The following is a 25181-nucleotide window of genomic DNA, read 5'->3' on the forward strand; positions in this document are numbered from 1 at the left end:
TTGAGCAGAGTCCAGTTTTCCCATATGCCCTTTTCATCCCTCCCCTGATTTCCCAGGCTATTAAGAGCTGACATTTGTATGACAATTGATGAGTCTATATTATTACAGTTATTATTACTTATTAATTAATTAAACCGGCAATTACTTAAATAATTATTAACAAATTCCATAGTTTACAAGCAGGCTCACTCTTTGCGTTTGGACAAATGTGTAAGGGCAAGTATCCTCCAGCGTAATATCATACAGAATAGTTCCACAGCTCAAAGTGGTGGACACTTAGGTTGTTTTCCTGCCTTGGCTATTGTGAATAATGCTGCTGTGAACATAGGAGTGTAGATATCTCTTCAAGATACTGATTTCATTTCCTTTGGCTATGTTTCCACAAGTGGGATTGCCGGATCCTATGGTAATTCTGTTTTTAATCTTTTTGAGGAACTTCTGTACTCTTGTCAATAATGGCTGAACCTATTTATTTACATCCCTACCAGTAGTGTAAAAGGATTCCCTTTCCTTTAAAGCTTTACCAGCATTTGTTATCTCTTGTCTTCTTGACGATAGCCATGCCAACAGGTGTGAGGTGATATTACATTATGGTTTTGATTTGCATTTCCCTGATGATTAGATATGGTGAGCATCTTTGCATGTACTTGATGGCCACATTGTGTGTCTTCTTTGGAGAAATGTCTCTTCAGATCTTTTGCCTTTTTTTTTTTTAACTGAGATATAATTAATATATGACGTTAGCTCTTTAAAAGAGTATAAATAGCTACATTGTCCCTCCCCAGCACTGGGTGCCCTAAAATCTCCTGGCTCCAGGTTATGAAGGCTCAGGAGCAGGACCCCAGCTCCCTGCCCACCTATTGCCAAGACCAGCTCAGCAGGTGAGGGCTGAAGAATGGGTGCTGTGAAACTTAAGGAAAAAGTTAACATAAAACAAGACACAGAGATATTTATCTTAATTAAAGGTGGGAACCGGGGGATTCAAGGTCTCAGGGACAAAGAGCTCCGCCTCAAGAAACCACACTACTTTCATTGTGCTCTTTGGGATTATGTCAAGTGAGGAGGGGGCTATAGGTGTAGGATATAGTTTTTTTATTATTATTATTTTAAAATTTCTTTTATTATTTTAAAAGTCACATAGCTGGTAGATGGTTAAGCTTTTACTCTGACCTTTAGGCACTTAACAATCATTAGCATTTGAGGAAGCTTGGCATCAGCTATCTATGCATAGCATCTAGAGAATCATCACTGTGCATCCACAAAGAGCATGCCTATCTGTGGCAACCCAGCATGCCTAGGTTTGCACCTTGGTTCTCTTTGCTAATGCATATTCTGCTAACGACCATTCATAAACCACTTGGGGCCATGAGGTTCCTCTTCCTCTTATTTTAACAGGACATACCATGCTGTGCAAAGGGCATGCCAATCTGCACATGTCCAGCATGCCTAGACCAACACATTTTGTCCTCATTCAGCTGACCACATGAATAACTTATACCTTTAAGTCTTTGTTCTTAAGCTTAAGTCATTTACCAGCACTGCCACTGTTCTTCAAGCAGCAATAAGGGACAAAGTAAAGCAGGAGAAGATGGAGTTTTCAGCATAGAAAATAGAAGCTAAGAGGCTAAGAAAATATTATAGAAACATGTCTCCCAACACCTGTGCTCTCAAAGGCTGGTTTAGTCACCATCTCTTCAAGCCCAGTATCTTTGCCCAGCATCCACATGGGTGCTTTTGAAGGACCCTCTAGAGTTTCCACTGTGGCTCAGCAGTAATGAACCTGACTATTATCCATGAGTAGGGTTTGATTCCTGGCCTCACTCAGTGGGTTAAGGATCCAGTGTTACCATGAGCTATGGTGTAGGTTGCAGACATGGCTCAGATCTGATGTTGCTGTGGCGGTGGAGTAGGCTAGCAGCTGTAGCTCTGATTCAATCCCTAGCCTGGGAATTTCCATGTTCCATGGGTGTGCGCCCCCCACCCCCGCCTCAAAAAAAAAAAAAATTGAAGGCCTTACATCAGCTCAGTTCCCATCCTTCAAGAGAATTGAGGTGGTGGAATGGAGGCTGTGACTGGACACTTACTCTGAGTCTCTTCGATGGATGGAGGCCAAGGCATGTGTGTGTCCTGAGCTTGACCACAGTCACTTGAAAGGTGTCTGGTCTCTGGGATGCCTCTGACTTTTGCACAGCACATGCCAGGTGCCATGTAGAAGGACCCTGCATTCAGCAGACAGACCCCATTCATTATCTTTCCAGGAGGTTTAAAGTCAAAGGAAGATACCAAGAAACAAGTCTTATTATTTTACATGCATCACTGCTGCTCCATGTCTCTCATCCCACAATAAAACCTGTTGGATTACCCTGTGAAGTAAGCCAAGGTGGCTTCTTGGCTTCATGCCACATGACAAATGCACTTGGTAAACAAGCATTAGAAGAGCACGTGCTGCCAGACCGGGAGGCAATTTCATATGTTCTTTTAAGGGGATAATCTTCAGCCTTATATTCCCCTGAAATCATTGCTTGCCTTCCACTTTATATTTTATTATTAAAGAGTAAAATAAGCCCCATCCTTCAGTGTCCCGGGAGGGAAGGAAAAGCCAACATCCGCTGCCACTAGTGGGGGAGGATTGTCTCTTCTAAGCTGGGGAAGGAGAAAGGAGATTTGAGGAACCCTTCTGTGTTCAGATCTCAGAGAGAATTCAGGAAGAAAGCGTTCACCAAAAGGGCACGGAAAAGGCAGTAAATATATTATGGCACTATTATCTGATTATCATTTCATGTTATCTTGAGTAGAAGTAAGGAGGCTTTCTTTAAAAATTTTTGTTTGTTTTTTAATAAAAATTTCCTGGAGTTCCCTTTTGGCTCAATGGGTTAAGAACCAGACTAGTATCCATGAGGATGCAGGTTTAATCCCTGGCCTTGCTCAGTGGGTTAAGGATCTGGCATTGCTGTAAGCTGTGGAGTAAGTCACAAGTGGGGCTCTAATTCGACCCCTAGCCCAGGAGCTTCCATAGAAAAACAAAATAAAAAAATTAAAAAATAAAAATTTTCTGATCAATTTCTGGTTTTGCTATTTTGAATTTTACTCACTGCATTATTGAGAAAGAGAGGGAGATGGAAGGAGGGAGGGAAGAAAAGAGGGAGGGAAAGAAAAAACTGTGATTCAGTTTAGAGCCTGAAAATGTTTGGCCAAAGATTCTACTAAACGCTCTTTTCATTAGGCTTCTCCTTACTCATAGTCTCCTTTCATAAGCATTTAGTTACTGCAGAGTATTAAAAATCCTCAATAAACTGAAGGCATTTCATGTATTTATTATAGTCTATATAGAATTCACAGAGTTATATTTACACATTCAAGGAAAATAACAGCTTTTAAAATCCATTCAAAGTTGAAACCCTTAAATTGGTTTTCAGAAGGTAAAGTGGTCACTTATTCAAGAGCTCACTGATATAAACAAGTCAAGACAATCGAATTGTTTCAGATTTTTCCCCTTGACTTGATCATGTCCCCCAGACAGCACCTAAATAAGGCCCCAAAGATAATAGAGTCAGAGAGGCTTTTTGTAGATATGCCTTCTTCCTTGGTTACCACATGCTTAGGGTTCACCAAGTCATGGAGTAAGGTGGGAGGGATCCAAGACCCATTTTGCAGAGGAGCAAACTGAGGTACACAGGTGGGAGAGTTATGAACTGCTTTTAGTCACAGGTTTGACCTCCTCTGTGACCCCAAGTCTTGCTCAACCCCATTTGCTCAGGGTGAGGTGAGCTTGCCACAGAAAAGAAGGGTGTTGGTGTGAATGTGCCTTATGAAGAACAGGAAGGGGTGGTTTGCCACAAACTGAGCTCGGATGGGAAGTCTTTTTACCACCAGGATGTCCCCCGTGGCTGCAGCTGCCTCCGTGCCTTCCTCATTGACATCCACATAGGACTTGTGTATGACCTTTGATACATAGAGGCCCTTGGCCGATGACATTCCAGAAAGATCAGCTTTGACCCAGTTGAAGATGTCTGTCATCCCCAAGGATTTTAACAGGGAATTTAGCTCATACTTGATTTCCAGTTTGAATCGAGGGAGATGCACTTCCACGTCCCTTTCCACCATGTTCGACGGGCTGGTCCACTCCTGAAATGTCTTGGAGTTCAGCTGCCTTTCTACCTAAGAAACAGACACCCACCCTCTGTATTAAATGCTCTTTGTTTTATAATTCTCAGTGTGAAGGATTCAACGTCAGTTTCTCTTCTACCTTTAAATGGTGCTCAAATTATATATATAATTTAATATACAATATTTTAAAAAGACTCTCACATTCAGCCACATCTTTTTTCTTCGATTGTTTACCTCTCCTTGGTATTTCACGATTAAACTTCTCAAATGTGTACCCTACACTCTTCGGCCTTAATTGTCTCTGCATGTGGGCATCTCTTAAACTCCCTCTCTTGTCTCTTAAGTCACTGTGTCCCCACTTCCTAGATGAATTCAACTGTCTCTTCCTGGCTGTCATACCTGAAACATTTAGTCGCCTCTCCTCTATGAACTGCTTTCCCATTCGGCTTCTGTGATGCCAGGACTCCCTGTCCCACTGCTCCAAGCCCCTTGTGTCCTCGCCTTCATTGTGTCATTAGCTGAACCCTAGATGACCTTTGTGCCTCCGCCCAGTGATTCAGCTTCAGCCTCTGTGCTCAGATTTCCTCAAGCAGCCTCACAACTCTGACCTCTCATCCTACATCCAGTTTCCTAAGTTTCTGAAGCCCTTCAAACCTGTCCCTTTGGGCATTGAAACTGTCTGGCCAGCCCTCCCCATAGCTCCAACCCAGTGTGTCAAACCCCATCAATCTACTACAGGAGTTGGAAACTTTTTTGTCACTTTCTCCCCGTCCTCACTGTATAAAATCAGACATTGAGTAAAGGTGGTTTTACTTCCTAAGCATCTTTTTCCTTTTGTCCTTTTCTGACCTAATCCCACTTACCACCACTTTATGTCAAAGCCATCTCGCTGCCCCATATTTCTAAGGCATTTGCACATGCTCTCTGCTCTGGTTAGAACAACAGGGAATGACCCTTGTTCCACTTCATCTTCTACTCATCCAGTGAGGCTTGCATTGACATTACTCTTCTAGAAAAGCTTCCTGATCTCCTCTTTCAAATTTGCACCCTCTCTACTTCCATAGGACTTTCTGCAGGGTCCATCATGAATAAATGCATGAATCATAAGTTACCAAAGACCACTTCTAAACTATTTCCAAAAACGCTATATAGATTCAAATATGCAGCCCACAGGTCTCCAGAGACCCAAGCACCCCTTCACTCACCACACCTCCACACTGGTCCTCATGGTCCGGGCTGTGCTTCTCTTCCTAGAAGGTCCGGATGCAGACATCCCAGCCCAGGTATTTCAAGAAGCCTTCCCTACCCCTCACCCACCTGTGCCACTTTGCTTTCCCCTCACAAAGACACTCCCCGACTGTGGCCATCCTATCCATGTGTATGTCAGCCTCGGCAAGGTCCCAGGGCTCTACTGGTGTCCCAAGAAACAGTTATTGTAGCAGAGCATTGGATGTGCCAGCAAGGCTGCAGAGGAGGTGGGGTCACCCCCATCAGTGGCTCATCTGCTCTGTGCTAGGCAGCTTTGGCTGCAGCCACAGGGAGGGGTTAGACCCAAACTTCTTCTACCACTATGCCTTCATTTCATGGCTGAGATGCTCATTCCCCCACAAAACCAGGACAATAAAAATGGTGGTTCGTCTGCAAAAGTATGTTACATTTGGCTCATAAATACCGCTCTGGGGAGTTCCCATCGTGGCGCAGCAGAAATGAATTTGACTAGGAACCATGAGGTTGCAGGTTTGATTCCTGACCTTGCTCAGTGGGTTAAGGATCTGGCATTGCTGTAAGCTGTAAGCTGTGTGGTGATCTGGTGTTGCTGTGGCTGTGGCGTAGGCTGGCTGCTATAGCTCTATACGGCTGGGAACCTCTGTATGCTGCAGGTACGGCCCTAAAAAGAAAACAAAAAGAAAGAAAGAAAAGAAATACTGCTCTGGAGCTGAAGACAGCTTCTCTCTGTGGACTGAGAGACCAACCAGGGTTATAATTGCATCACTGTAGAAAGCCATTTCCAAAAGACTCAAAGACCAATATGTGTGTATATTGGTACAACAGGCACTTTTACCTCCATGTGTCCTTTTTTTAAATGTAAGAATAGATTGTTTTCTCCAAATATATTATCCTGAAGGCAAGAATGGGGTGCTCCCCACTTCCTCTCACAGCTCCTGGGCAATACTGCTAAACCTAGAGCGTGATGGAATTAGTGACTGACAGCGCCACCATCATGTGGTACATGTTCGTGGTGTGTGTGTGTGTGTGTGCGTGTGTATGTGTGTGTGCACATGTTCACGTGCATCTGTGCTTTCACCACACATTAGCGTTCTTGTAACCTTACCTGGTCTAGATCATTCGTGCCCACTGGAAGCAGAATAATCATGCTTAGTTCGTGGTTAACATAGGGCAGCTCAAGAACTTGCATCTGTGGCTCCTTGATGGTGGCCAATTTAAACTTTCCAGTTTGACACATCATTTCTACAATTACACTTTTACCCTGTTTAAGAAAACAAGATTGCAGCTAGATGGTACAGTTACATATGTGTGTGCATGTGTGCACATATATGTACATAGATTTTCTGGCATAACACGAATGTCTATGGTAACATTCCATATATGTACATGGATTTTCTGGCATAACACGAATGTCTATGGTAACATTCTAAAGAAGCTACAAAATACACCCTTTAAAACTTTTCATTGCAAAGGTTATATGATTTTTTTGTTTGAAAATAAGTTTTTATTAGTGCCTGACTAGTTAATATAACATATATAGTAGTAAAGATGACAACATATTTTCTAAAAACAAAGCCAAATTTTCCAGATAAAATGATTTATGTGGAAAAATGAGATTATAGGAGCATCTCCTTTTTTCATCCAGTTAGAGACTTTCTGGGAGAAAAATAATACAGATTACTTTGTTGTGCTGCTAGAGAAAACAGTTGCTAGATAAAGCATATTTGGGAAGCGTGCATACACAGGAGAACAGTACGAAAACAGTAAGAAAATAATAGCCTTTTTTTCTTCCAGAGCCCCTCAGAGTCCAATGGCCCCAGTTAAGTGCCCTGTAAAAAAGGCTACTGTCACTTCATAAGGAACAATGAAAATAAAATTCATACAAGCACAATGAAAACCTAGACCAGTATTTTCACTCAAACTTTCTAAATTGTCCCTAAATGTTTATGGCATTCTCCAAAATTTATTGTCATCTGAAAATAAAATACTTACCTTACTTAGCTGAAAGGGGGTTTTAACCGTCTCTTTTTCCTGAAATTTATTTTGCCATTGTCCTTTGAAATAAATGGCATTCACCAGGACCATGACACAAGAAGAGTCAATTGTGCCCTTTCCAAAGAGGTTAGTGACTTTTCCTTGTAATAAAAAACAAGAATAAGTAACATATTTGGATTTGAACTTGTTGGTAATAGAAAGTTGAAGAGTCACAAGAAATTTGGAGTGGTCAATGGGGACTAGCTCTGTAGCACAGAGAATTCTGCTGAATATTCTATGATCATTCATACAGATAAGAATCTAAAAAAGAATGGGTGTGTGTATATGTATAACTGACCTACACCACAGCTATGGCATCACTGGATCCCTTAACCCACTGTGCCAGGTCTGGGATCAAACCCATGCCTCCACAGCATCCCGAGCCACTGCAGTTGGATTCTTAACCCACTGTGCCACAGGGAGTCTCCAATTTATAAATTTTTTGGAATTATGACCTGTCATACAATATGAAACAAGGATATCTTGAATATCAGACTCTAAGCTCGATGAGAGTTTTAATTTTTATTGAACTTTTGAGCCAAACACAGCACAACACCTAGCATGCAATATCAATGTCTAACATTAAATGATCTCCTTCCCTCTCTCTCTACGTGTGTGTGTGTGTGTGTGTGTGTATTTGAATGAATGAGTGGATAAATAAATGCACAAATGGATAACAAAATAACAGTAACAATCAACAATCTATATAAATACATAGCATGTGGATTCCTAATGCACGCCCATGACAGGCAACACTAATCAATGCATTCATTTCTGCTAAAAATTTTTAAGAGACTGGTATGTGCCAGGCATTAAATCAAGGCTAGAGCACTAACCTAAATAGACCTCACCCAGCTTCCTCCTTTAGTGTTAACTCAGCAAGTTTATCAACAGAGCTCAAATAAAATTTGGAGAAACATGTGTGACTTATCCATACCATTAGTTTTACTTTCAACCCAAGCGTTAATAGTTTTCCTCGTTTCTTCCGCAGACCATTCAAAATCAACAGTTTGCAGGCTGGCTTGATACAGTTTCTCAGAACAGTTTAAGTATTGCTGTAAAAGAAAGGGCAATTGCACAACAACACAAAAATAGTGTAAGAAAGGCCAAACCCTGCCCCTTGGCATATTCTAAGTTCACATCAGGTAAACAAAGCAGCTCATGTATGTACATCTGAAAGGAAGTGGAATCTGTACACACCTGTCCCTTGGTATCCACGGGGGACTGGTTCCAGAACCCCCATGGATACCAAAATCAGCTCAAATTTAATCTTTTAAAGATGAATGTCATGTGACACTTATTCTTCATCTTATTCTAGCCTGTGAGATTCAGAGGATGCCAAGAAAGCTGTTGACCACCGTCCAGAAGGGACTTACCTTGTGAAATGCCATTGCCTTTGTCCCGTAGAGTCTGTTGGCAATGCTGAGGGTATAGTTAGAGTCTGGCTGGTTGATTTGAGAGAACAGGACTCCAAACTGTGAATGAATCCTTCCAATTTGACTGCACTGAAGCACCAGTTTAAAAAAAAAAAAAAAGAAAGAAAGAATAGAGTATTAAATTGCTTGATTTCTTGCCATTGGAGAGTATAAATAATGTGAAAACAATTATACAGTAAAGTGTTTGCCTCTGAATAAAAGGGCAGTGACTGCTAACAAACAAGGAGTTGGCCAGTTTCAAGCATTTTCCTTCTTGAGATTGCCTCTCTCAAGATAATCTTGGCACTCTGGGACTTTGGTTACAGACTGTGCAGAATTAAAAACTACTACAAAACATGCATGTATTTAGCCCCAGGGGCTTAATCCAAAAGTAGAAGTTTTTATAAATAAAGAGATCCTAGGGAGGATTTTCAGGGCAATGATCAAGTTTTATTGCTGCCTTCGTACTGAAACAATCATTTCTCTTTTCTATCACTCTCCTTTCAATGTCTCCATTTTCTGTGGGACCATTTAATCAGAGGCTCACTGAACTTATCTTACTCACCCATCTGTCCTTCACAAGAGGAAATCAGTTAAACATGCAGCTTCGGTGCATCTCAATTTATGGACATTATAGGGGTTATGCCTATATTCCCTAAAGGGAATATTCCTGAACTCTGGGCTTTCATCTAAGAATAAGTTGTGTTCTGTGAAGCAAGCATTCTGTGACTCTGTATACATTTATGTATTTTCTCCATGAAACACAGAATTATTTTCATGTGGCAGTTCTATTTAATTTTTTTTTGTTGTTGTTGTCTTTTTAGGGCCACACCTGTGGCATATGGAAGTTCCCAGCCTAGGAGTCAAAACAGAACCACAGCTGCCGGCCTACACCACAGCCACAGCAATGAAAGCCCCAAGCCACATCTGAGACCTATGCCACAGCGTTCAACGACATTGGATCCTTAACCCACTGAGTGAGGCTGGGAATCGAACCCATATCTTCACGGATACTAGTCAGGTGCTTAACCTGCTGAGCCACAACGAGAATTTCAGTTCTACTTAATTTTGATGTCAAAGGAATCCATTTCTTGGAAAGAACAGGGACCATAGTCCCAGAGCATGTGGGTTGGGTGACATCAGGTCCTGTTGTCCTGCTACATCATTATCTTTTCTCAGCCCCTCGCAGGACAGAAAAACCTGACACTGCATAGAGGAGGCCAGCAGACTCAACATGGGGCACAGTCCGTAAAAGAACAGAGAAGTTTGAGTAAGGGGACAAGGGATCATATGGTAAAATCTGGGGCAACTTTATTATTGTCATTAGCATCATTCTATGGTACTCTACTGGGCATGGCCATCCTCAGGAAGGTTAATAGAATAAATCAAGGGAGGTATCGCTAGCTCTTTTACGGGTGCAGAAGGGGTTCCACCACTCAACCTCTGGACTGGATTATTTCTTGGCATCTGACAGCTTGGCAGTGATATGATCATACCTTAGCTGAGTCCTTGAACTCTGGTCCTAATGACTCTGCAATGTGATTAAAGTGAAGCACCTAGGAAAAGAAAATGGGATGGATTGGCATCAAAAGCCACATCCAGCCTTTTGAGGTTAGCAGTTACAAGGATCTGTTTTTCCATTTCAGATAAAGAACAAAAGTAATGGCTAATGTTTAATGATGTTATAGTCAAATTCCTGAACAAAGCCTTTACACATATTACTTAATCCTCTCAACAACTTTATAACTAGATGCCATTATCCTCATTTTCTGTTAGGGAAATTGAGTAAATGAGATTAAGTGACTTGCCCCCAGACTAGGGTCTGTCAGGCCCCAGGCCCTGGGCTCTTGATCCACGAGGCTTTTCTGTCCCTCTCCCACTGTTCTCAGGCCATCACTATGACAACTGCCTGCCTGGGATCCCATAAAACATGACGTGGTTTCCCAATACAATACCTATTTTAAATGCAAGAAGATCATGAAAGTGCATCAAAATATGGAATAAAGAAATAAAGGACAAACAATAATAAGATGTATTATTCTCGAAGTTGTCATGTAACATTCTTCTAGACTTTCCACAGCGATTAAAAATATGTATATAATGGGGAAACTACTGCGTATCAGCCTAGGCAACCTGAAAAATCACCCTTTTGTGTACGCTTAGTCTCAATTTCCCCATCTGTAAAATGGAGGTAACAATCCCTACCTTGGCCCCACCAGATTGCTATGGACTTCAAATGTATTCATGGATACTTTTAAAATCTTGATAGCTTTTAAAGTGTCACTAAGTTTTTTTGTAAAGTGTCACTAAGTTTTTTTGTGTTTTTTTTTTTTTTCTTATTTATGGCAGCACCTGCCGCATATGGAATTTCCCAGGCTAAGGGTTGAATCAGAGCTACAGCTCCCAGCCTACACCACAGCCACAGCAATACCAGATCCAAGCCACGTCTTCAATCTATGCCACAGCCTGTGGCAACTCCAAATCCTTAACACATTGAATGAGACCAGGGATCGAACCCACATCCTCTCAGAGACTACTTCAGGTTCTTACTTACTGAGCCACAATGGGAAATGCTCCTTAAGTTTTATTTTAAGTTGGAATTCCCATCATGGCTCAGCAATTAATGAACCCAACTACCACTAGCAACCGAGAGGATGCAGATTCAATCCCTGGCCTCGCTCAGTGGGTTAAGGATCCAGCATCGCCATGAGCTGTGGTGTAGGTTACAAGCTTGGATCTAGCATTGCTGTGGCTGTGGTGTAGCCTGGCAGCTGTAGCTCCAATTGCATCCCTGGCCTGGGAACCTCCACATGCCACAGGTGTGGCCCTAGAAAAAGACAAAAAAAAAAAAGTTTTATTGTAAGTTAAAATTGTAGAAGGTGAGAATTATACCATAGGTGTATTCTCTGTTATGTTTAAATCCCTGGAAGGATGAACTCTAAAAGTAAACTGCAGACATTTGTGTGTGAAACCAGTAACTGTAAGGATGGACCTATGCACAGCATGAGTTGTGTAATTTGCATTATAACATGTTGCATTATTTAAGCCATGATTTCATACGAAATATGATTTGCCCAAATGTGTTTCTTCTTTCACAAGATGGCAGATCTTTCTTGGTGTAAAGATGTAAGTGGTTTGGCTGAAACTGGGGATCATGGAAGACCTCCAGGCTACAGGGAAATCAGCCTCCATACCTTTTCCATCTGCTCTGCACTGTTTCCTCTGGCTCCAAGGAGGATCATACTTAGAGCGTAAAGCAGACTCAGTGGAGAAAAGAAGACGTTATCTCCCCCGTGGTTACTGCTCAGCTCTTTGAACACATCAAGGCAAAATTCAACATTTGCGTTGCTGAGGGAATCCATTTCGTGCAAACCTGAGAACAGAAGAGGAAAAAAACCCTCAGACTATCACTTGCATGTACAGATAATATCTAGTGTTCAGTTATTACATTTCATGAATTTAAGAATCTGAGTACACAGCTTCATGAAAAATGACAGCCTGTTATCCCAATTTCTGAGAAGGTAATAAATGCCAAAAGGGGAAGTGGCAGCATTTGCAGTAGCCTTAGATTCTAATGAGTAGAAGATTCACTGTCCCTTTAAACCAGTAGTGCAAAGCTATCTCACCGTTATTTGTATACAATTACAAGTGATCTGTAATTATTCCAGAGCAAAAGAGCAGAAGGAATTAGATCTTTTTGCTTTTGATTTCCATGCATGAAGACATTCCTCATCCTGGAATTTGTACAGAAAAATCCTTGAGCTACACAAGCTCAGCCAAAAGATACTTTCCCACTAGGCTGTCCACCTTAACAGCCTCCATCAGGTCATTCTTGCACAAGCAAGGTAAGAGGTAATAAAGCAAACTTGGGTAAAGTCCTCCGCACATTTTTACCTCCTTGGTGAAACCTCCTTTCCTGTATCCTCTACAAAAGTAAGGGGCTATTAGCGAATAGGTCATGCTGTCAGAAGGGGGCCAAAGCCCTCAGCCCAGCAAGATGATAGTGAAAAGGGAGGAATAAAGGAGGGAAATTCGAGAAAAAAGATGACACTGGGAATGTGTATTCTCTGAGGGCCATGGCATAGACAGGAAGGGTTTATTTACTCAGTCCCACAAACACTGACCAAATACTGCTAAGCACAGGGAGCTGTTGATACGCAATGATGGAGCATCATTCTTGCCCTCCTGGATGTTTCACTTTTCAGGACCCTCCATTGCCAGCGGACACTTTCTTCCTTTAATTTTGGGCCATCATCCTCTCTTGTTTCACCCCTAGCTTATTTGGCCATCCCTTCTCAGTCTATTTGGCAGGATCTTCCTCACATCCCCAACCTCTGTACAACCTAACGCATCAGGATTTCAATCTTGGCCCTCTCTATTTTTGCTCCTACAGGTGATCTCTTAAAGCAACCTCAAGCTTTAAGTGTTGCTGATATGCTGTTAGCTCCCGAATTTATATTACCCCTGAATTCCAGATTCATGTATCCACTGCCTAGTCAACATATCTGCTTGAGGGTCTAATACACATCTTCCTACACTCTGGACTTCCTAACCCTCTCTCCAGCCTGCTCCCCCAACAGCCTTCTTCATCTCCCCTAGTGGCTGTTCCAGTCTTTCATTTGCTTGAGCCAAAAACCTTGGAGTCATCCTTAAACACTATTTCATTCATCTTCTATTCAGCCTATCAAAAATCCCCTTTTCCCTATCTTCAGAAATATTCACTCTCTGCCCATTTCTTACTCTCTCCAAATAGCACCCTGGTCAAAGCTATCATCATGTCTCTCCTGGATTATTGAAATAGCCTCCTAACTTATTTTCCCACTACAGACCTTTTTCATTACATTTCCTAGAGACTAAAGAGAGATGTTTTTAAAAGATCAGTTCTTGGAGTTCCCATCATGGCTCAGTGGAAACAAATCTGACTAGTATCCATGAGGACACAGGTTCAATCCCTGGCCTCCCTCAGTTCATTAAGGATCAGTTGCTGTGAACTGTGGTGTATGTAGGTCACAGACATGGCTCGGATCCTGCATTGCTGTCGTTGTAGTGTAAGCCTGCAGCTGCAGCTCCAATTTGATCCCTAGCCTGGGAACCTCCATATACCATGGGTACAGCCCTAAAAAAAGGACAAAAATAAATCATTCATTCATTGATTCATAAAAAAAATATCAGTTTCTTTATGTACTAATTGCCTAAGGACTCTTCATGGCCTCTGCTCAAAACTCCAATGGCTTCCCTTTCTCTCTGAGCAGAAGCCAAACATCCGTCCATGACCAAGAAGCCTTCATGGTCTGGCCTCAGACCTCATCTGCTAATCTCCCAGCTCACTCTGTTCTAGCCACATCACCTTTTTGCATGCCTTCAACATGCCAAGCAGACTCCAGCTCAGGGCTGTTGCACTTTCTATCCCTCTTCTGGGATGCTCTTCCCACAGGACACAAATGGCTCACCCCAGCAGCTCAGTCACTTCTCTGCTCACATAGCATCTCGTCAATAAGGCTTTCACTGACCATTTATCTAAAACATCAGCCCACACCTCCAGTTATTCTCCATCCCATTACCCTAGTTGATATATATATATATACACACATATATACAATTATTTTTATAAATATATAACTATGTATTTATTTGCCATATATACTGAATATGTATACATTCATATATTATATATAAATGTGCTTATATACATATAAACAAATAATATTTGCATTTATTTAGATAAATTATATGCTTATATATACCATACATGCATTTATTGTCTGATCCCCCTTCCTCTGGAGTATAGCCTCCATTAAAACAAAGAGTTTGGTTTTTTTAATGCTTTATTCCAGCACTTAGCTGTGGCCATAGTGTAGAAGGAAGAAATGAGGGAAGCAAATTTAGTGTAATCAGTACTGTGATACACAGAATATTCAGTACACAGACTACTGGGGAAGCACAGGGGAGCGACAGAGCCAACTCATGAGTTATATGAAGACTCCCTGGAGGAGGTGATACCCTTGCTGGAGGAGGAGATATCCTTCCTGGAGGAGGTGATATCACTGCTTCTTAAACAATGAAATTAGGGAGTTCCCATTGTGGCTCATTGGGTTAAGAACCCAACTAGTATCCTTGAGGATGTGGGTTTGATCCCTGGCTCAGTAGGTTAAGGATCTGGTGTTGTAGGTCGCAGAGGTGGTTTGAATCCTGTGTTGTTGTGGCTACAGCTCTGATTCAGCCCCTGGCCTGGGAACTTCCATATGCTACAGGTGTCAACCAAAAAAATAATAATAAAATAAAATATTGCCTACCATTCAGCCCTTCCCTTCCAATCCCCTTTTCCATGCTAAGAGAAGACAGATTTCCAGGTACAGATTTCATCTAGTCATGTGTGTGTACTTTAGAGAAGTCTGCACACTCCCCAGGAATACGCCTTGATTGGTTTATGCCAACTGAGGTATTCTGTATCCAATGTCAATAACTAGTTGGTAAAAATTTTCGGTTATAAGATGTATAAGATCTAATGTACCATGTGGTGATGATGGTTATTATTATTATTATCATTATTATTATATGATTGAAAGTTGCTGAGATTAGATCTTAAGCATCTTCATCATACACATGCTCAGGGTTAAATCTGTGAAATGATGGATGGGTTAATTATCTTATCTTGGTCATCATTTCACAATGTATATCAAATCATCACGTTATACACCTTAAATATATGCAATTATATTTGTCAACATCTCTCAATAAGGTTGGAGGGAAAATAAATAAAACTTTGAAAATCAGAAGATGTGGCAATCCTTGCCAGTAAGGCAGGAGATGTTGCTTCAGGTCTTCAGGAAAATTCCTTCTGATAAAAAGGGACTCTCAGGAAGAAGCCAGCCATCTTCTTTGTTTCAGGGTTGTTTTGCCTTCATGTGACCATGATTGCAGCAGCTATTTTGTAACCAAGCCAGGGTGTAAGAGAGAATGATGGATAAATCCTGAGACTTTGATGACACACCATTGAATGGATGCATTAACTTACCCTGGATCTGCCTACCTTGGGACCTCCTGACTTATAAGAGGATAACTTCTTATGGTTCAAGCTATTTTAGTTGAGTCTTCTGCTTCTTGCAGCTAGAAGCATCCCAACTCTCTTTAGGGCTTTCTTTATACGCCATTGTCCACCAGGAGCAGTTTGCCCACTGATCTCACATGCATTTTTTTCTAGCACAGACACATCTTTTCCCTTATTTAGTCCCCCAGGAAACTGGACCTTTTCTTCTTCCTTTCATCTTCTGGTCTATAGTTTTGACCTCTTTTAGAATTTTAGTCTAAACTCTTGTTCTCTAGGATGTTCCAACAGATGACCAGTTTATATCTCTGCCTGTGTGTGTTTATTTTAGTTATTAACTTACCTTCTTTTCAGCCAGTACACATGTGAGCTGAGCTCCCTGGAAGTGTGCTCTCTGGGACATATGACCCCGCTAGTTACTAATTTAGGCATTCGTGTCGGGCTTCTCACTAAAAGGGAGTTCAAAAAAGTTTCATGTTCTGAAAGCCAAACAGATCCAAAGGCTAAAGCCTGAGAACTGGGGCAGGGAGGGGAATGCATTGCTCAGCACTAATCAGTCAGAGAGAGACTGAAAACCAGTGTGTCACTCGTGGGCTTTCAAAATAATGACCCCATGACATTTATGTTGTTAAAAGCATGATCACACATCCCTGTAATCGAAACTCATACTAAAATAATCATTAAGGAGTAGATGTTTGTATTCCTATTATCAGACCACCCAGCATAGTTTAATAGAGCCTGAGCCTCTAGGCTCAGGTTTTACTAAAAATTTTTAGGAACACGTAATTAGAATTAATTCATGAACTTTGAGAGTTGGCATGTTTATTTGCAAGACAGAGTTTTAACTCTCGATTACCTAGCACTTATGAACTCTACTTTCTCCATTTTTTTCCCAAAATTCCACCTTTCTAGCTGTTAGAAGAGTTCCTCCATAACAAGGTGTCATTATTAATCTTACATTCAACTGATTTATGCAGTAAGTTTAGTTGGGAATTTCCTCTACACCTGGGTGACTGTGTGAGTACGTGGGTCCATGGGGATGGATTTACAGACTCTTGTTCCTGGAACATGCTGGTCTTCCTCACTAGGTTTAGCACTCCTTGAGAGAAAGGAAAATTTACCTGGGAAATTATCAATGTCTTGCACAATCATCCATAAATAAATACGCATTAGCAAGAGTGACATTCTAAATATTTTGCAAAATCTCATCTAATTAACATTACACAGTCAGTTTCAGGAAAGAGGAACCCATGCAACACCAAAGCCCCAAGGTTCATAGGGTCCGGCCAAAGGTGCAGGGACCCCAGGGGAGGCTCTGCCCAGGCAGTGAGGGAAAGTTGGGAGAGACCTTAGGTGTAGAAGGACTTCAAAGTGAGCCTCAAAGAGAAAGAATTGCAGAAAATTTCCCTTTGTGGATCTTTCTGTCTGCTTTTAGGGTAAGATCTTTCCCAAGCAAAAGAGATATGTCATCTGGAAGCTGTCATGGGATAAAAGAGAAAAAGAAGGATGCCCGAGGTTGCAGCCCCTTAGAGTTTGAGAAGGGGGATTTTTATTCAGCAAAGGGGAGGAGAGAACATGTCTTTGAAGGGAATATTGACATTAAAAGATTGCAAGAAGACAGAGGGGCTGGGTCTGTCTTTCGGGGGGGAATACATCTTCAAGGGTGGCTAAGACACTATGTTCTTACAGCCTGACATAGAAACTGGGTAGTTTTTAACCGTTTTGCAAGATTTAACTTGACTAGTGCCTCCCTCCCCTTCCCTAAAACAGGGCTCATCTTTCTCTCTCATGTGCTATCCCTCAAACTTTGTAAATTTCACAGCATGCTCATGGTCCTAAAAGTAAGAGCAACTTCAGAATGGTTACCCCATCCCACAAATACAAGCCATGAGACTTTATACCCCTTTGCAGAAATATGCCTCTTCCTTAAGAGACACATTTTAAAGTCATAAGAAGAAACTGACACTGAAGAAGGAAACATATATGATGTTTAACCTCAAGAAGAAGAATAAGGAAGAGAAGAAGAAAAAGGAGAAAAGGAAGAAGAAAAAGAAGAAGCTGAGACCAGGGAAATAAAGATATTCTTCCCAACACATAAAGTTATCAATAAGGCCAGTCCAGGGAGTTAAGAACCTCTAAGGAACTAAGAAGTATGTCACCACACATAGGCCACAGCCATAGGTAACTAGCTCTGTTTTGAATAAGAGTTATTAAAGAGTAAGTAGAATATATCAAGAGTTCTGTTTCACTAAACAAATCAGAGATTTGAAATCAGGTCAGTCTGCCTCTAGGATTTCACAATACACACTGTCACTGACATTCAGACACGTGAACGTGTGCCTTAACAAAAGCCACCCTCAAGTAAAGAAGCTTCCCCCTCATTTTGGATCCTTGTCCCCCTGTGCAAATGCCATATTTTACTGCATTTATCTGTTTCCCTCTGACAAGACATTATAGAGTACAGAGTTACTTCTCTTTACCTTTGCTGCTTTGCAGTGGTGAAGTGGCAGAAGAGATTGGAGCTGTGTCCCTGAAGAGGAAATATAAAGCCTTTACTTTTTTGCCCCTCCCTTTCCATTTGTGTCCTTAGTGATTCAGCTCTACGCTTGCTTGGCAGAAAGTACAGCTCTGAGAAGGAAGTCCTTCTAAACGCCACCCGAGTAGCACTGAAGGGACTCTCAGGATGGCTGTGCTTTCTGGAAAAGGAGCCAGCTCTCAACCTCCTCCTGCTTTGCTAATGGGGAAGCGCTGACAAGCCTAAACTCTATTCAAGAAAATAAGCTGTCTTTCTGAAAAGAATAACTTGAATGCATTCAAGCTGGGAGTGCCCTGTCTAGCATTGGAGGCATGGCCTGTGTCATGGGCATGGCCCATTGCTACTCAACAGGGGTGATGCTTCCTGGCTCAAGGCACATTCATCCCAAGATCTCCTGAGCTCTCCTGCATGGAGCTTACGTTTTTATGTGGAGCTTCAACAAACTGCTGGCTGGTAACTCCTGTCCCATAAAAAGAACACAAGGTTGAGCCCAAGCAGGATTTATTCTGTGGTTTCAGTTTAAGAGCTTGCTGGGAGCAGCAAGCCACCCCGCCTCCAGTGAGTTTCCAGGTATGATTCAGCCCTGTGTACTAAAGACTAGAGATGAGGGGTAGGGATGAAAGCTGGGAGACAAAAAATGTTTGGGGAGCACAGTAGCCAGAATCAGCACTGTGAGTCAAGCCCAGCTTCCCAGAGGCTCCTCTTGTCTGTGTGATACACAACCCAGCCACCCAGCTTGACTCCACTGCCCAAACTTAAATGGTAAAGCCCGGATGGCCCTGCACTTATGAGAAAGTCCTTTATAACCAGTGATTTTTTTTCTCTTTATCCTCAGCATGTGACAAGTTCTCAGTCAAAATTAAATCATTCCACAAGTCACGGGAACTAGAAACGTTAGGGTTAAAATTATGGCCTTACTAGAGTTGCCTGGTGGCTCAGCAGGTTAAGGATCTGGCATTGTCACTGCTGTGTTCAGGTCACTGCTGTGATGCAGGTTCCATCCCTGGCTCAGGAACTTCTGCATGCCATGGGAGCAGGCAAAAAATAAAATAAATAAAATAAAACAAAATAAAATAAAGACCCTACTATCCACTGTACCCATGAAGTTCTCATAAAAATAGTTATACACAGTCAACTTTGACTAAAAACCGTCCCAAATGTTGCTTAAACTTGGCTTCTGTCCATCAGTGCTGACTGGAAAAAAGGGGTAGCTTTTTTTTTTTTTTTTTTTTTGCTTTTTAGGGCGGCACCCCTGGCATATAGAAGTTCCCAGGTTAGGGGGCGAATCGGAGCTACAAGCTGCCGGCTTATGTCACAGCCACAGCAATGCCAGATCCAAGCTGTGTCTGTGACCTACACCACAGCTCATGGCAACATTGGATACTTACCCACTGAGCAAGTCCAGGGCTGGATCCTGCATCCCCATGGACACTAGTTGGATTTGTTCCTGCTGTGCCACAATGGGAACTCCAAAAGGGGTAGCTTTTATTGCTTTTCCAGGAACAGGAGGCCACGGCTGGCAAATGCCTTAAAGACAATGCCCTCCTTTGAGCGAGAACAGGAAGGGGTATCATAGTTCAGGAGAGAAAAATAGAACCGCAGATAAGGATTCCCATAGATGCAAGCTTGCACTCTTCTTCAAAGCTGGTATCAGGCGGTCCCAGACAGGTTCTGGTGGTCCTTGAGGTTATAGTGCCATGACCACCTTTCTGGGATGAGGAATGCTTTTTTTTTTTTTTTTTTTTTTTTTTTTTTGTCTTATGTCCGTTTAGGGCCACACCCACGGCACATGGAGGTTCCCAGGCTAGGGGTTTAATCGGAGCTGTTGCTGCCTGTCCACAGCCACAGCAACGCCAGATCTGAGCGGCATTTGTGACCTACACTACAGGTCATGGCACACCAGATCCTTAGCCCACTGAGAAAGGCCAGGGATCAAACCCACAACCTCATGGTTCCTAGTCAGATTCATTTCTGCTGTGCCATGAGGGGAACTCCTGAAGAATGCTTTATCAAGTAATTAACATCTTCCATTTGTTAGAGGTTTTAGTTCTGCAAAGAGCTAAAAGTTACTGTTATGTGTATCCCTTAAAGGGGAACCAGGACCCTGCTCCAAGGCTGCACTATTGTTTCTAATTTTTTTCTTTTCTTTTTTTTTTTTTTTTTTTTTTTTTTTTTGTGTGTGTGTGTGTGTTTTTAGTGCCACATCCATGGCATATGGAAGTTCCCAGGCTAGGGGTTGAATCTGAGCTGCAGCTGCCTGCCTGCACCACAGCCACACAAACATGGGATCTGAGCCACCTAGTCAGAAGTTTCTGCTGTGCTACAATGGGAACTCCCTACACTATTGTTTCTTGACTGTCCCTCCCTTTTTCCTGCATCCCCTCCCTTCCCAGATTAAAGACTGTTTGAACTTGCCCTTTGGGACTCAGGAAAGGTCATGGAGGCTGAATGAAGCCTGTTTTCTTCAAACAAGAGATGGGGGACATAGAAAGGCTTTTGTGGAGTTCCCGTTGTAACGCAGCAGAAACGAATCCGAATAGGAGCCATGAGGTTGTGGGTTCAATCGCTGGCCTAACTCAGTGGGTTAAGGATCCGGCATTGCCATGAGCTGTGGTGTAGGTCACAGACGCAGCTCAGATCCCGTGTTGCTGTGATGTAGGCCAGCAGCTGTAGCTCCGATTTGACCCCTAGCCTGGGAATCTCCATATGCCTTGGGTGTGGCCCTAAAAAGCAAAGAAGAAGAGGAAGAAGGAGAAGAAGAAGGAGAAGAAGAAGAAGAAGAAGAAGAAAGGCTTTTGTACCCAGCCCCACAGGGCCATGTTCAGTTTCACAAATCTGTCCAGTCTCTCTCTGCTTTCTGATGTGAGCCAATTTCCAGTTAGGAGTTTCCGTCACTTCCCTGGTTAGGGCTAATTCTCCACCTCTTCATCTTGTTCTCATCTCTTTTGAGATCCAGTAAGAAAATGTTTTTCTAAGTGAAACCAACAACACTTATGACTTGAACCCAGCCAGAACCTAGATTGGGACTTACACCCACAATTTTTTTAATTAGAAGCATGCACCTGGTGTCTGGACGTACTGGGGTTCAGTTTCTTTTCGTCTCTGCACAGAAGGAATTCAGCGAGAGACAGTCATATGCAAGAAATAGATTTATTAAGATAGGACACTTGTAAGGGATACAAGTGGGCAGGCAAAGAAGTACTGCCCCTGTAATTGAGCAGTGCCCTGCGAGACTCCTGGGCACACAAGCGTTTCTGTGTCCTCCATTTCTCATTTTTAGGGAATAAGCTTCAGCCTCTAGGACCTTCCCTGAGTTCCAAGGGGCAATTGCTAACCAGGGAAGGAAGGGGGATGCAGATACCAGGGAGGAGCTGTCAAGAGACAACAGTGCAGACTTGGAGCAGGGTACTGGTTCCTCCTCAAGGAATATACATAACAATATCTTTGAGCCTTTCTTTGAGCCTTTCTATAGAACTAAAGCCCCCAAAAATACTTGATGAAACATTCTTCATTCTGGAATGAGGATCTCCAGAACCAGTCCTGTGGCCACTAAACACCAGTTTTGAAAGACAATATAAGCTTGCCTCTACCCTGATCCTTATCCTTATCCTTATTTTCCATTCCCCAAACTATAAAACCACCTCCTAATCTCTTCCAAGGTGGGCACAGTCTTGAAGGCATTAGTCTGCTGTGGCCCCCTTTGTCTGGTAAAGCAAAAAAGCTATCTTTTCCTCCTTCAACCAAAACTCTGTCTTGGCATTTCTATTCAGCAACAGCAGAGGTTGAGTTCTGGCAAAACTCAGAGCATTAGGTGGGCTCTATTTTTATAAACAAAGGAAAGTGGGAAGGGGAAAAAGAGTGCCTTCTTCCTTGTTCTTCCAGTAGATGTCAGGCTTATAACATTTGTATCCAGTAAGAGAATATTTGACCCTATGACGAAAACTAGGGCTGTCATGGTGCTTATTCAGAAGGGTGGTAACATGTGCTAAAATAAGTTGAATCATCTCAGGTTTCTGCACAATGAAGGTCTCCTACTTTGGAATGTCATCTTTCCCTTAAATTCCTGTCCTTGGTCCTAAGGATTATTTTATCCTAAGATAATCTAGCTGAGCTTGAATGCAGACCTCATTTTATCTTTCTCTTAATGACCTGAGGCATATCTCATGGTTTTATTTGTGATTTTATAGTTAAACAAGCCTGCTTTGTTCTGATAGCTTTCTTGAGTGATTATTAACTTACTGTGATCTCCCAAAGTTCCCTAGGTTTCCTTCTCTGTCTATGGTCCCCTGCTGGGACCATACCCATGTAACTATCCTACTCCATCCCTATCATAAGCTTTCCTGCTATCTAAGAATTGCACTGATCAAAGAAGGTCTTTTTCATCTTCATCCTAGGTCTAGATTGTACCACTTACATTTTCCCTGTCAGAGGGGCTTTTCTTTTATTCCACTGGGGCTTTCGTTCCAGATGGAAGGACACCCATTAGCATAACCCTCTTTGCTTTTCTTTACTCTCATTCACTCCTTCTCCTCTATTGTCCCTGAAAACACAGCCTTAGACCAAGTCTTGAGTGGCTGTGGTTTATTTGGGAAATTATCTCAGGGGATAGAAGCAGAAGAGAAAGAGGAGTAGATCAGGGAGGGGAAAGCTAATACAATGGTTGTTAAAAGTTGGCCAATGATCCCTGATCCCATGGAACACTGGAGAAACCTCTAACTTGTGTCTCAGAACTATCCACCTAGTGGGGAAATAAGGGAAGCATTTATCTATTAGCTTTCATCCCCATTGGTCAAGGAGGTCCCATGGGAGTCAACTCAGGCTGCACTTGTGTTGCAAGAAGGGGGCCTTTCCAGGGCCCCAAAATGGGGTCTTGTCTAATACCCATAAATGAATTGTCTGAGGAGGCACATGTGCTGACAAAGCAAAAACTTTATTGGGAAGGGGTGCCCAGGTGGAAAGCAGCAGGGTAAGGGACCCCAGGAGAACTACTCTGGCCAAGTGACTCAAGGTCTCCAGTGTTAGGGGAATGGGGTTAGTTTCCTGGTTGTCTCTGGCCAAATCGTCTTGCTTGGCCCATACTTAGTCTGGGATAGGGTCCCTCTTGGTGGCACATGCACCTCTCGGCCAAGATGGATTCCAGCTCCAAGGGTCCTGGTGAGGCAGGAGATAGGTGGGCTCCAGGATAGACACATACAACAAGCCACCTATCTATACTTCAAGATAGAAATTACAACAGGCACAAGGCAAATTACTAAAATTTGTCTTCTGTGGACATGTTAAATAATGCTAATGGCAGGGGCAGAAAGGGACTAAACCCTGCTTGAGCAAAAGACCAAGAGATCGTCTACTACCCATCCTAGGGATCAGGGAGACCCCAACTCCACATGTGCAGAAAGAGCCCTCTGGGTTAAAAAGGGAGGGGGTGCCAGGCCATAATAAGTCCTGATAACCTCCCCATAACCCTTTGCTCTGAAATCATCTAGGCCAAAAGCACTGCATATCAGGGAGGGCCCAGGTCAGGTGTGAGAAATAAAAGAAGATAATTTGCCATAGATTAAAAAAAAGACCCAGAAGAACTTTCCCATATAAGTGATTTAAATCACCTCTCTGATGTGCTTCTCATTCAGGGGGACGCCCACACCTCCACTCCTCCTTTGGGTTCATCTTAGCACTTTGCTTCTGCCTTAGATAAATAGACTACTTCTCTGTGTGCTTGCCCACATGTTGTACTGGGTTTCTAACAATAAACTTTGTACCTGCTTTTACAGTCTTTGCCCTCGGAATTGCACCGTTCAGGCAAGCTTCCTTTCTCGGCTTCTTGTATTTTCTCGGCTCCCTGCAGTCTTTGACTCCTTGAAACATTCTTGCTTTCAACAGAGGGCAAGAATCAGGGAAATTCTGCTTTTGGAATCTAGTTAGTCTAGTGGCTAGGATTCCTGGTTTTCATCTGGGCTGTCCAGTTTCAATTCCTGAGCAGAGAATTAAGATCTTGCTGGCTTCAAGCCATCACTCAACTGCTGTCCCTCTGAGATCATTGGGAGCTTGGTTGTCTCCTCCCTCCTGTCAGTCCCTCCCAAATCCCCTGGTTAGTCTTCAGGGCAGAACCGTGTTCCTCATCAGGACTTCATTTTTTGAACCGATTCATGCAAGAAGCTATTACCATGCTTAGCCAAGGTGGGTAGTTTCAGTCCATGGTCCCCTAACACTACGTCAAGCATGCACATCCCACACCAAAGCAGTGGAACCCTCCTGGAACTAGAAGCAAGATGTGAGGGGAGGTGCTGTCAGGTTGCAATGCACAAAGTTATGTAAAGCCTGTGCAGAACTGGTAGCCTCACGAGAGCTGGATTCGGAAGTGGGCTGACAGAATCTGAAGATGCCCACAAGAGGAATCCAGCACATCTAATCTATGACACCCCCTGTTGGTGGACTGGGGAGAGGAGCTGCCCTCCAGTTTCCTTATATGCATGCTAGCTGTACAAAGGGAACATTGGTCTAGTCCTCCTGTCCTAAGTTTTCCTGGGGCAACACCCCACACTGACAACCCAGGAATCCTTGTGACTAGGCTGTACACTTGTTTCATTCTGGGGACCAGAATCAGAAAACCCATTGTTGGCTCATTCCTAAGTCCTGTCTTTCAACCTATCTTTATCTGCCATAAATATTTTGTCCTCCATCTGCCTGAATTTTGCTATTCCTCAATATTTTTCAGGACTGAGTGAGGTAAGAAGTGTTATTTATTGGACCTCTTCAGCCTGGGACAGGGAGCAGGGGCTGGAGAGCCAAGCAAAGTCTGGATTTCTGCCCCCAGCTCTTG

General features: G+C 42.7%; 1 protein-coding gene across 1 annotated transcript; it reads right to left on the reverse strand.

The window, feature by feature from the left end:
* On the reverse strand, window positions 3295-18414 carry SERPINB11 (serpin family B member 11). The gene is made up of 8 exons (XM_021099530.1): window positions 18309-18414; window positions 11978-12156; window positions 10280-10339; window positions 8745-8873; window positions 8306-8423; window positions 7327-7469; window positions 6440-6595; window positions 3295-4158 (listed from the first exon to the last, which is right to left on the reverse strand). Exons 2-8 carry the CDS (start codon window positions 12143-12145, stop codon window positions 3754-3756), a joined length of 1179 nt encoding a protein of 392 aa, XP_020955189.1. The 5' UTR covers window positions 12146-12156; window positions 18309-18414; the 3' UTR covers window positions 3295-3753.

This window comes from Sus scrofa, chromosome 1 (assembly GCF_000003025.6).
Source record: "Sus scrofa isolate TJ Tabasco breed Duroc chromosome 1, Sscrofa11.1, whole genome shotgun sequence".
NCBI classification, from domain to species: domain Eukaryota; kingdom Metazoa; phylum Chordata; class Mammalia; order Artiodactyla; family Suidae; genus Sus; species Sus scrofa.

What these genes read in the sequence shown, in the direction of transcription:
- SERPINB11 (XM_021099530.1), bottom strand. Translation starts at nt 12,145, where the DNA reads ATGGATTCCCTCAGCAACGCAAATGTTGAATTTTGCCTTGATGTGTTC. An exon ending in GGTTGAAAGTAAAACTAATG is followed by an intron (nt 7,470 to 8,305) that starts GTATGGATAAGT and finishes TTTTATTACAAG; the next exon opens with GAAAAGTCACTAACCTCTTT. An exon ending in GCACGAATGATCTAGACCAG is followed by an intron (nt 4,159 to 6,439) that starts GTAAGGTTACAA and finishes TCTGTTTCTTAG; the next exon opens with GTAGAAAGGCAGCTGAACTC.